General features: G+C 37.4%; 2 protein-coding genes across 2 annotated transcripts in view; one reads left to right on the forward strand and one right to left on the reverse strand.

The window, feature by feature from the left end:
• The window catches only part of LOC138866388 (uncharacterized), a 1,622-nt gene extending 1,167 nt beyond the window's left edge, over positions 1-455 (forward strand). Inside the window, exons 2-3 of the mRNA XM_070138920.1 lie at positions 1-145; positions 319-455. The exon at positions 1-145 is cut by the window's left edge and continues 346 nt beyond it. Of these exons, the coding sequence (XP_069995021.1) occupies positions 1-145; positions 319-455 (282 nt within the window). The remainder of the gene's footprint in view (positions 146-318) is intronic.
• An 8,651-nt stretch (positions 456-9,106) lies between these two features.
• LOC113825551 (uncharacterized) lies at positions 9,107-10,381 on the reverse strand. Its single transcript, XM_027378398.2, has one exon. The coding sequence runs from the start codon at positions 10,124-10,126 to the stop codon at positions 9,392-9,394; it is 735 nt and encodes a 244-aa protein (XP_027234199.2). The 5' UTR covers positions 10,127-10,381; the 3' UTR covers positions 9,107-9,391.
• Between the last annotated feature and the right edge of the window lie 3,306 nt (positions 10,382-13,687).

Consider the following 13,687-nt stretch of genomic DNA (forward strand, 5'->3'; position numbering starts at 1 on the left):
ATTGTCTTCCCTTCCGCTGATGTCCATGCCCGCAAACGTGGATCTTCCCTGATTAAGCTGCTGCCCAATTTCAACCTGAACAGCGGTTTTTCTCCTACCGACAGCCTCCTTGACTTCCACATCCTCCACCTCCTGCCCTATGCCGGTCACCCTTCACATAGACCGCCGGATCCTTCGACCTGACCTGAACTCCCTTTGCTTTCTTTCTCCTGTCCTCACCTGCCCCGTGTTTCCCGTGGTACTTCTCCTCACTTGACTTGACCTGACCTACCTTCGTTTCCCTTCTCCTGTCCTCACCTGCCCCGTGTTTCTTCAAAGATATTGGGAAGGACCCAAACAACAATGATGTTCAATTGGTAGTGGAGTACCTAGTTCAGGTGTACAAATCAGGCACGTCACTGAAAACATTGGATGATCTGAAGTATCACCCCTTCCGTCACAGAAGAAGACTATAATTAAGTTACCCCCACGTCGCGCTATTGAAAGCCACATTTAAAGTCTTTTTTTTGTGGTAAACATCTTCAGTTGCATTACCTAGATGGTCTAAAGCTTGATGCCGGGTGTTTTGGATATTATTATGATGACCTTGTGAAACCATGCCAAAATCAGAAATTGCTTCCTGATGATTTCCCTAAACCATGCAAATGGATTATTTGTACGGTGCCCCTGCAGGTAGATTAATATTCATGTTGTCCATACTGTAGCTGCCAGGCTTCAGACAAAGCTTGCAAAACCCCAGTAATTTGTGATAGCATCAAAAGGATCCTTTCATCCTAAGACAATTAAAGTATCCAAATAAAGTTCAAATCTATGATTTTTACTTTTGATTGACCAAAAGAGACCATTAGTGAACCTAAATGACCTCTTGACCTTCGAAGTTCAGGTTGAAAAGACAAGTTATCATCATCCAGCGAGGCCTATTAGTGCCTATATTTCCATCTCAATTACTTTTTAACAGTTATCTAACATTCAAACAGCGTTGAGTTATAGAATTTCTCGGTTTGCGGCTCAATTCGAGGATTCTGTCATTTTTTTATTTTGACAACAAATCAAAATACCACCAGGGGTTTAATTTGAGAGATAATTCAAAGATGATTGTTTCAAAACTTACCCAAGTTGTACTCTTTCAGAAACACTGAATAAGATAAATGTATCTTCATTCCTCCAGTTTGAAATTTCATATTTAGTCTCCAGAGTCCAATATTTTGGGTATACCCCTTTTGACGTCATAGTTTGACCTCTGACAACCTCGATATCTAACCAATCAGATATTCAATTATTTAATCTTACAGCTGCATCTAATTGCTTCATTTTAAAAGTTGTTAGGTTGGAAAATATGCCTAACTCGCCGAGCTAGCTCCAATTAAGTTTCCCCTACCCCTAAATTTATCGGTCTTTTTGAAGTCGTTAATTTCATATATCATGGCGATATTCTCACTTAGTGCCATGTTTCAGAATGTCTAACCTCGCTGTTATGGTGAGTCATATGGCCCTCTAACCAAAAATGAAGGTTAATTTAGGGGCCCTTTTTTGCACACAGAAACCCCTCAGCTCCAGGACTAATAGTATAATTCGTAGACGGAAAAGCACTGCCACATGTCAAAATACCCGCGTCCCTCGACCAGTCCGAAGTCAAAGATTGCGTGCTTTATCACATGCAAGAATTGCCAACAGGACTCGTCAACCAGCTCAGCAGCAATGAAAATCGTGCATAGTAATACTACCGCAAATCACCGAGGTGTTTATAGAACATTCAAGAAGTTAATAGATTTCTATTGGTTTCCGAATGCACTTCAATTTTGCTGGAAATACATTCAATCATGCCCCACGTATCAATGCCACAAATCGGTTTTATGCGGATGCGCCCATTTAGCTGCCAACCCTCTTGCAACAAAACCTTTCGAACGTGTATCTGTCGACCTTATCGACCTGACATCGGCTAATAACGGTGACAAGTATGTTTTAACTGTTATAGATGAGCTGACTAGGTTCATGCAACTCGTACCAATGTCGAGTAAAGCTGCGCACACAGTCGCAGATGCTCTGATCTCTAATGACATCACTCTTTTTGGTCGGGTTCGAAAACGCGCTACACGACACCGTATAATCCAGCGTCTAACGGCCTCGTAGAACGATGTAAGATTGTCAAAGACTGCCTCGCAGCCTTATTCGAAGATTCACCTTCTTCTTGGAATACGCGTCTTTATTACGTTCGATTAGCTTTGAACATCGCTTTTCACAGGTCGGTGAACAACCAGCCACTCTATATCCTTACTGGTCGCGACTGTGAGTTTCCCATAGGTCTCACAAATCACCATAAGCGAGATGGTGAATTGGGTAAACGTCAGCTAGATTTGATAGCCGCCCGAGATGCCGCAGTTACGGGAACGCAGCTGGTCAGGGAGGAAAACATGGAAGGAGTAGACAAGCGAACGAAAACCATCCCAGAACTACGAGAGGGATCACTGGTTGTGCGTAGAAGACCACCAGGGCAAAGTAAAACAGGCTTATCCACCAGGTGGATTGGTCCTTTACATGTAATTAAGAAGGCCCAGTATCGTAAATACTGGGCCTTCTGTGAACTCTGTGTTCTGTGAACACAGAGTTCACAGAAATCAAATGATACCGTTCAAAACAAATGAAGAATGGCAATTGATCATGCCTGATAACGCTGACAATACTCCCGTTATTGAGAATGTTGATCCCGATGGCTCATTAAGCATGATCTTGGGCTGGTTCTAGGGTACTATTTCGCGGGGAAACTATGTAGCGGAATTGATGTTGCCACCTCGGGGTGCGACACAGCTTCCGTTTCGCAAATGGATAAAATGTCGCAGGGACAACACGTCGAATTGCCGTTTATGTCAGTACGTTGCGGTTCATTGTCGACAGACCAGATATAGGAATAAGTGTTTGACTTACAACAAGAATTATTTGTTATACAGAATGTATGATTACGATGGTATCAGGCATATAAACCAAATATCATACTACTGTCTCTAGGTATAAGTAAAATTTCTTTGTGATGAGTATAATTTTATTGGCCAGTGAGGATAACTGTTACTTTCCCTTTTTGCTCCATATACTGCAAATCTACACGTATATGTTTATAATTTTGTCTAGCCGACTTCGAATGTTTTACAATATGAGCGATGGGCTCTGCTGCTGAGACAGCACGTTCCTTCATGGCTGGTAGTATCTCCTCAACCTCAGCCATCCCAGGAACAGCAGGATTTCTGTGGATGAGGTTTTCCACTTCATAATTTCCCCATTAACGGTGTGAACCCTGGCACCACAGGTTGTCTTCGCATCCCCACAGAACCTTGCCACGATAATCCCAGTAGTGAGCTGTCGCCTCAGCTGCTACTTGCCGTTTTCGCCCGTGTACAGACATAATGACGTCATCACATCCCCACATCCCCAACTACCCCTGGCGCCAAGCCGTAACGAATGCTGCAAGAGTCAAAGAAGGCGATCCTGCAGGAGACGCTGGCGAGCGATCGGGACGCCCTGGACAAGATGCTACGGTTGTTACTGAGGAGGAGGAAGCTGCTTGTTTGGCTGGAATGTACGCCGAAGACCTGGCAACGGGCATAACAAGCGGATGTTTGGCGTCAAGCCTTGTTGGCTAGTCGGCTTAATTTCTATTTTATTTAATGTTTTAAACTGTACGTTTTTTTCTCTCTCTCTCTCGCTTCTTCTATGTATATGAATAATGTTGTGTTTTTATTAAGTGCCTTCTATTTTAATAGCTAAAGAAAAATGAGCAATGATATAATAATGAAAGAGAAGAGCTATAACGACCCTATAACGAGTCTTGCTGAGCAGACTCGAGGGGACTGACCTTGGCGCCTGACCTTATGGGTATAAAAGGTCGGGTCAGTGCCCTTGAAAATCAGTTGCGACTTACTTCTGGCTCTGATTTACGTTCGGCTTTCCCTCAAAAAGCCGACGTTTTTAATGCTTTATTTTCTCTGGATATAACAGAGACCCAGCGGTATTTAAAAGGCATTTATTTCTGTTTTATTGAGATTGCTCTTTCTTTTTTTCGTGGAGGTTTTTCTTTGTGTATTGCATTTATGGCTTGAAAATAAAAATTGTGAAGGAACTGGCTTTTACTTTTATTTATCACTTTATTTTAATGAATGCTTACTTACTATACGTTAATTAAGAGAAATGCGTGGGTTTACTTTATTTTGCCACGTAAATAAGCAAAGTGATTTGATATGAAATGAAGTTTTGGATAATTTCAATGTTCAATTCTGAATTGTTATTCATTTGAATCATGTCTTCTGCAAACGGACTGGTTATCTGAGATGTGCGAATTGCTAAAGGTGGCTTGTTCAGTACTTGAAAGAAACTTTAATGAACAGCCTAAGCTTGACTATTGACATCAGAATGCCTCTGTCGTGTCCAGTCGTATTTTGTCCTGTTCTTTTCTGTTATTCATCACTTTCATTCTCGCTTAACGAGACTTTGCTAATTATGCAACATAAGATTCAGACTTTCCCTTTCGGCCAGGTTAGACGGACATAGTTTTGGCCACGATCTTTAAGCTTATTACGCTACCACTTCATCATTTCTAACCTATCCTTAGTACTCGAACCCTCATTCATTCTTTTGTGCCGAAACGGGAAACACGAGTTTCATTCTCACTTGCTCTCACAGCCCGTCCAGTGACACCTTCCCCTACGCTTTCCTTTGTAAAGAGATGCTGGCCAACACTTTCACAGTTGCCCGTTCTGACTGAATAGGCCTATAATGCGACAGGGGACGCTGCCTAGAGAAAGTAGAGGTTAATCGTCACTCAGTCCTTTGTACGATGAAACCTCAAGTTCGGGTTAGGGTGATAATGGAAGCTCCATCGAGTTCTCCATGATGCATGATATTTCAATCATTTCAGTTCAGTTAGATTTGCGAAGTCTAGCTTCGCCTGGGCCTTTTCTCTAGAGTGGCCCGGCCTATATTTCAATCCTTGTGTAATCCTTAATATAGCGAGATAACCAGAAATGAAACACGGCTGAAAGGAACGCTGAAACATGAGGTCAGTTGTTCCCAGTGTCAGACTCGAGGAACACAGTCACCGCGACGTGGTGTCCGCCCGATATTGAGTCACCCCCGTCATACAAGTACGCGACCTCCCTTCCAGATCATAGTGTCCGCGCGACGAAGAGACCGCGCACCCTTGGACTTGGTAAGATCGCCAGAAATTTTCATTCCCATAATGGTTAAGTCCATAACCCGTGTATTTTCAAATCTGTAATATAGAATGTAAATAGATATTTTATATATACTTTATTACATGTTTCATGTTGTATTTGTGTATTTCTATGTATGTCTATTTGTCTTTTTGCGATTAGCATGCTCCATATCTATTTTTCTTTTTGTGCTCAGTATGTTCCATGTTTTGTTTCTGCTTAGCATGCTTCATTTGTAAACTTTTTTGTAAACTGTTTATATTTAATTTTCTGTTAACTCTCAATTCACAACTAGCTTAAACTCTCGCTTCTGGAGCACACTCAAGACAGGGAATAGTCGCACAATTGGGTACATTTTATCAACACCTGACCCTTGTCCACATCATGTCTTGGCCGCCCGCCCCTGCATGTCCTCGTCCTTCAGGTATCACCCCAGAGCTGTCACGGGAAGGCGTACAAAGTCGAATTCGAAAAATCCGCTTCCTACAAGAACTAGATAAAGGGTGATTCTGTAAAATAAAATGATCAGAATGACTGTACATTTTTTTTTTTTTTTAATAACTACTCTGTTTTGGTCAATTTTCAATGTTTTTCTTCAGAGATTTTTTGCTTTTTTGGCAATAATTAAAAAACTGTTCAGGCGGTTTCGATAAAAGTCGACCACAGAGATCAGGCGTATAAATTAAAGTTTTATTTACACCCTAGCCTGATCTCTGTGGTAGATTTTTTTTTTCGAAATCGCGCAGTTTTTTATTATAGTTTAAAAAATCACCGAAAAAAATTGAAAATTCACCATTTAAAAAATAAAATAAAATAGAATAAAATCACAAAAAACTGCACAGTCATTCTAATTGTTATATTTTACAAAATCATCCTTTATCTAAGGAATGCTGGGAGCAATTTTTTCGATTGCGACTATTTTCTTTTTTTTTTTTTACATTTTACCAAGGTGTCCAATAAAAAAAAAAAAAAAAAAAACGTTTTCGAAAAACCGCTCCCAGCATTCCCTAGACACTATTTATCTACAAAAAGATCCATAATACGTTTATTTTGTACATGATTTGCGTCCTGAAAACTTCTTGAAAAATGTAAGTATATGTCCGAAATAACGGCCGTTGAAGTTTTTTTTTTTTTTCTCTTTTCATAATCCTTATGGTATGAAAAATTAAATGGAGAAGCATAATCTTCCTAAACCATGATTGTCTATCATCTACCTGTATTCCGATGTATTGTGGACATTGCCAGCACGTAATAGTTTCTCAAAATCTTTGTAATAGTTTCTCAAAATCTTTCGTATAGTGTGGCAGGGTGGCAGTAATTTTTAAAAATTCATCTAACATCCAAAAAACAACCATTCTGATTTCATATTTGAATAGAGTTATCCTTCTACTATAATATGCGGAAACCATTTTTTGGAAGTCAACCTTACTTTTTTCTGGTGTAAATTTTCCGAAGCCCACTATCTCGACACCGTAAAAAGACCGTAAAAAATATATGTCACTTTTATAAGAAGTACATGAAAATATTGCAAATTCTTATTGCATCATGTAATAGATCTATTATTCAGCTATAAAATGAGCCATAACACGTTAAAATCGGACTGAATACGTGTGCTATGCGTAAAAAGGTGAAGGACCTAATAATCACAATCTTTTTTTTTCACTATTTATACATTTTACATGACAAATCATGTATGAAATACTTGAATACTATATAATTATATATTATTTACCTGTTATTGTTGCTCTGATTGGGTTTTAAAACATATAATATTGGTCGGAAAAATATCCATTCTCCAGTCAGACTGGTATCATACGCGTCCTTTTCTCAGCGCGGCCGGGCTTTGTGGACCATGAAACATATTTCTTTGCATCTGCGGAATACTGTTTATCTCTACGGGGTCATGTGGCCAATTTTCACACTCAGACCCCGTAGAAAGACGAAATACAATACACGTTGGCATGGCAACGAATTTTCAGTTCTAAACAAACCCGCAAAGTTCACAAACGTATACAAATTATCTACTGGTAGCACATTTACTATCTTTACTCAAATATTTTATTCACGATAGTTGAAGGAATTGAATTATGGTTGGATTATTGTCATAAATAGTGGAATTTGCTTTATGCATCGACTGATTAGATTTGAAAACTTGACAGAACACATAACTGGCCTACCCTCGGAGATCTACAATGGTTCAGTGTTTTGCTCCAAGCTGCAAGCACCAGTCAGAGTCCCACTCCTGTAGATTTTTTGCTTTCCTGAGTAAATAGAAAAAGTCATCAGAATACAGACGTTGGGTTCGATTGTTAAGGTATGAAATTATGTACTTCATATACTGTGTAGGCCTACTATTGTTCAATTTTCGTCCGTGTCATTTTTCAAAGCTACTTTCAATTTAAAGTGCCCTTGTAGCACAATGTTTTGCTGGTTCAGCAGTCATTAAGGAAAACATTGATAGGCCTAATTAGTTTTCCACTTAATATTTCTCAGAATTGAAAATAGGAACTGCACTTAACCCTTGCCCTTGTTTAGAGAATAAAAAAATCCATTTTGTATGACTTATCCAAAATTGAAATCATGCATCAGAAAAGTAAGCAGTCTTGCCTCATTCTTCAAAGCATTTTTCCATTTTTATGCTCATGTTGCAGGTCTAAAATAAATAACCATGTCCTTTTTCCACAGGAGAGAAGACAGGGATCCAACTAAGTATTCAAGGGTCTGTAGTTGTCATTTTCGCGATGGATTTAAGAGCCATGGTCCAGAAATATATGACCATAATATTAACATATTTGAAAATCAAGGAGCTTACCCAAAACAAAATAAAAAATAAAGGGATCAATGCACCAAGGAAGAAATGGTGAATGTTAGGGAGTTTGTCACAAAATATAATGAGGAGTATGACAGAGAAACAATCAATAGACAGCACTTCAAGTCCTACCAAAGTAATTTTAGCTGCTGAAAATTAACTAGAAAAAAAGAGGATGCTCTAAGGTATCAAAAGTTTTGCTACACAGTTTCCAATATAAATGAAGATACATAGAGAATGGAAACAGGCCCACCAACAAAGGGAGTGTTCAATGTTATCACAGAATATGCTTCAGGATTCAAAGATGCCATAGTCTACTACTATGGATGGGAAGTGAAGTGCATTACAGTAGATCAAATATTCATAACACTGATGAAAAGAAAACAGAACTATACCAATCTGCATTTAGCCCAAATATTTTCATGCAGTGTCAGTACCATCACCAATATTGATATTACTTTCCTACATGTTTTGCATACCATCCTTGTTTAAAAATGACATTTATACCTTCACGGTTAAAAAATGCAACTTGTTTACCAAAGCCCTTTTCCCAATACACAAGTAGAATCATTATTGACTGTACAGACATAGAAGTTGCTAAACCATCCTTGATGAGTGAGCAGATGGCAACATATTCTACATACAGAGGTATGAACTCATTCAAAGTGATTATTGGTGTAGCTCCAAATGCAGTTATAACATTTGTAAGTGCAGTTCTGTTTCTGAAGAAGAAATTGTAAAGAAGTCTGGTCTTAAACACATCGAAGCTGGTGACCTCATCATTGCAGATAAAGGGTTTCTGTTTCAAGATATAGTTCCACCAGGTGTGTCTGTAAACATCCCACCATTTTCACTTGGTCTTCCATAGAACATGGAAGACAGTGAAAATGCAGTGAAAATTGCTTCTTGCAGGATCCATGTAGAAAGAGCAAATGCTAGACTCAAGGATTGTTGGATATTGACTCATCCACCTTATCTGAGGTCATGCAGAAAAACTTATACAGCTTTGTGCAGCACTAGTAAATTTGCAATTCCCACTTATTAAAGAAAGATGCAAGAACACATATTTGAATGAATTTTAAATGAACTGATAATGGAGAACTGTTTTTTTTTTATTGTAAATACACATTCATAACAGAGGCCTGGGATTGTATACACATATACTTGAGCAAGTTACTGTTGTCTGTGTGAACAAAATAAAAGACAAATTGCTTACTGTCCACCATCAATCATTTGTTTAAGCAAATGAGAAAAATAAAAATCCTTAAATTTTGAAATATAATCTCCCCAAGAAACTTCTCTTGGAATTTCAGTAATAATTTTCCGTTTCCTTGTCCAAACCACAAAATAGCACAGACTCCTATTTGTAATATAAAGCTGTCCTTCAACTTGATGCCAGTAGGTATGATCCTTCCTTTAAGAGATTCCACTTTGACTTCTGACTAAATAAAATGATTTGTCTATCTTCCAATGATTTGTCCCTCTGTGTAAATGGACATTTACATTCAAGAACACAATCATCCCCATTAAGTCCATCAGGAGATGTACCCAATATACCAGATTCATCAAGCCATAACCCTGTTTGATTGACCTGGAATTTACTTGATTCTTGAAATTCTTTAACTGTTGTAGCCTCATTTGTAACACCCCACATAACAGACTTAACAGAAGATTGATTGTATTGATTGAGCAGTCTTTTCATCAGAGATGGAGTAACCCTCTTGGCCTGCAAAACTTGTCCAAACCTACTGGATGTCAATCTCCCCTTTCTTAAAATCTGCCATGTAGGGTTTTCTCTTTGACCAGTAGCAAATAATGCTATTTGTGATATTGAATGCTTGTCCATTTTCATCTTGGATTTCAAATAGGAGATTTGTCCTATATATGTATCAATGGCAAGGAATTCAGGAGACAGTAGAACATCATTAATGATGGGGAGTGGTAATGTCTCTTGTATTTTTGGCTCGGGACTCATTAACCAACAAAGTTCTGTAAACTTTCCATATTTCTGTAATGCACCATATAATGAGGCTCTATCATTATCATTTGGCAACCGTGTCAAACCCTTGGATCCCGGATTGTTCCCAGGGTACATCAGCAATCGCCTTTTGCTGTACATCGTCCACCTTTCTTTTCTTCCATGTACATTCTGTGTCAGTAACACATGTGAATGCCATATATAAACAGTGCAGCAGCATAGCTACACTTAAAAGCTCCTCTGGGGCATTCACACTACGTAGATGTTATCTCTTTCTCCTCATCAAGGTAGATCTGACAAGAAAATTAATGTTATTAATCGCTTTCCATATTCAATTCAAATTTCTTTGTTACGAATAATTGTATTTTCCGGTACCCTATTTGTTTAAAAACATTTGAGCAGACCTACGTTTTGTGATTTATCTCAATGCATTCCGCAGTCCAATTTTTTGATAGGCCTAGAGTACTTTTACATAAAAACAAATAGCGTTATCGGAATAACATTGAAAAATTACAATATTTTTCTGTTCAATCAATTATTAAATATATTTTCAAGATTTGATACGAACTATGGTTATTTTCTCGGGTTTTACATACCTTAGTCAGTGAAAGAAAAGAAAACAGTACTCACCGTTACATCATACACCTTCTTCATGCTTGCTTGGACTTTGTCTCTAAGTACACCAGGTATATATGTAAAATTATCAATATGATTTGATTTGTAGTGGTTCTCTCCCCGAGAGATTGATCTGGTTTCATTTTTGAAGAAATTTAAGAGGCTCAATATAGACAGCGCCATGTCGGTACAAGTTTGTTTAGATCTGAAAATTGGTTTCCATGGAAACGTGACGTAATGCCTTGAGGACTCTATTACATACTTTTACAAGTATGTATATAAGGTATGTAAGCCCTTATAGATAATTTTCGTGTACCACATGACCTTTTGTTTATATTTTACTTCCGTTCTCTTGGATTTTAAATGAATTTTCAAAAATGGTCAATGTACGCCTATAGACACAAAAAATTACTGCCACCCTGCTACACTATACAAAAGATTTTGAGAAACCGTTACATGCTGGCAAGTCGAAATTGAAAAAAAGTGCTCCCAGCGTTCCCAAGATAAAGGATGATTTTGTAAAATAAAACAATCAGATTGAGTGTGCATTTTTTTGTGATTATTTATTTATTTATTTATTATTATTATTATTATTATTATTAATTTAGAAATTGACAATTTTTTTCGGTGATTTTTTTTTTTTTTTTTGTTTGTTTACTATAACTCAAAAACTGTTCTGGCGATTTCGAAAAAAAATGCCAGAGGTTAGGCTAGGGTCTATATAAAAGGGTCAGTTTCATCAAATTCGGCAAGAAAAATTGAAAAACAAGAACAAAAACAATCGATCCCCTTAAATCAGTACATAGATGAAGAAGAGGGGGGGCGGTTGGATAAGGGAAGGGAAAAGGAAGGAGAGGGGTAGGGTGTGGTAAGGCTGAAATTAGTTGAGAGGTCCGGGAGTCATTGGAAAGCCTAGAACCGTGGGATATGGAGCTCAGTGATATGGATATATATATGTTATATATATACAGGCATATTTATATGAGTGTTTTATATATATGTGTGTGTGAGTATAAATCGCTACCGGCACTTATACCAGGTACACCCTGGTCGTGTGGCATGGTTGGTTTAGCACCGGTCCTGCAAATTAAACCTGCAATGGCCCAGGTACACCCTGTTTTCAGTGGACAGCATCACAGTAGGAGCGGCTCTGCGTTTGTTTACATTCGCATAATACATGCGGTTTGAATGGGATTTCCTTTTATTTATGAATGCATTCATAATAATTATAATGTTTCTGTAAATACTAAATAAACCAGTATATGTACGAATAATCTAGTATGTATTGGAAAGTTGTTCTATGGGTAGCTGACAGGGGCGGGGAGACTGCGCCTAAGGCTCACAGACTGTGCCGGTGGGGATAGGTGCAAGTAATTCCAGTAAATGCCACATGCCTTAAATGACTGTACAGAAGGGTGGCGTATTAAATAAAACAGAAATAAAATATGTTACAAATAATTTTATGTTAATACACTCTTACAACCGTATCAAAATGCTGGAGCGGGCTCCTTCCCAAAGGAATGGTGCCATGCTCCCACACTGCTCAGGCAAACCCCTTCCCTGGTGGCTTCTCCGGGAGTAGCGTGGTATGTTTCATGCTGGCTTGATTACAATTTGTAGCCATATTCATAGTCAATGTTTCGGGAAAGATGGTGTCAAACCCGTCTATCGGAATGTCAAGTGTCATATATAACTATTGTATTCACTAATTGGTATTTGTGTAATAATTGGCAGTCGGCCACAATGAATTTCATATACGGTTATGTTGATAACAAGACCTTTACTCCAGAAAAAAATGCACATATACTATTAGTACATACCATGCGAATGTGATGATGCACTTCAGTTAAATTTTACGTCTGTATTACTTGTATTACAACTCTATATAAATTCTTACATCATGATATACAGGCAATCATTTATTACTAACTCCAGTCAGTGCCGAAATTATGGCTATAGTATCCCATTCGCATAATTTGCGGTAACAAGAGGTAACCCTGATACAAGGTAGCATTAAATCATAAAGACAATTACATCTGTGTCAGTACAAGTGAGATATATAACTGGCTTCAAATAACCTTTAAAAATTGTAGAAAAAATAACAAGGTAACAACCCTCCCCCCCAAACAAAAAGATATAAGAAAATAAATAAATAAGAAATAAAATATGGGAATGTTTTCCCAACCTGGAAATAATGCTGCCTTTTCTGTGTCTACAAACTCTAGAATTCTGAACGGGATTTTTTTTTTTTTTTTTACTGTTGTATCTACAGTTTGAATATCCCACAACCTATTAGAATACATATTGATGAAATTCCACAAACATCTTTGACATGAAAATGTCGCAACTTGCATCGTTATTAAGAAGAATAAAAGTTAATGGCAACTCAACTCCATGTTTTCAAATGTTGACGTTAAGCCTTTTTTCCGGCGTCAACAACTGTAATACCATGACTTTCCAGCATCAATAACTGTGTCCTCTGACTCCGCCCCTATTCATGGGGGTGGAATCATATATAAACAACTGAACCTGGCTGATGAGTGCGCGGAGCACCTTTGATTGTTTTAAAACTGGAAGAAAATAGGAAGTTCAAATTTGATGCTACACTGTATGGTGCAATATTAGTAACGTTGATAATGTCAATGAGGATATAATTGCACTAAGTACTAGTTTAAATGTATTTACGAGCGTGCGCGTGTGTGTACATTATATATATATATATATATATATATATATATATATATATATATATATATATATATATATATATATGTATACAGCAATGTGTACATGTATACATATATATATATACAGTATACACATATGTATATTTAAACATGTATACATACATGCATATATATATATATATATATATATATATATATATATATATATATATATATATATGTATATATATATTTATATATATACATGCATGCATGTATGTATATGTATATACATATATATAAACAAACACACACAAATATGAACGTTTTTACTAGATCGTCCTGCTCTAGCAACAGAAATATAATAAATATCTACACTACTACCATAGATAGCAATATAAAGTTTAAGCTTTAATACTGA

This window comes from Penaeus vannamei, chromosome 25 (genome assembly GCF_042767895.1).
Source record: "Penaeus vannamei isolate JL-2024 chromosome 25, ASM4276789v1, whole genome shotgun sequence".
Lineage (NCBI taxonomy): Eukaryota > Metazoa > Arthropoda > Malacostraca > Decapoda > Penaeidae > Penaeus > Penaeus vannamei.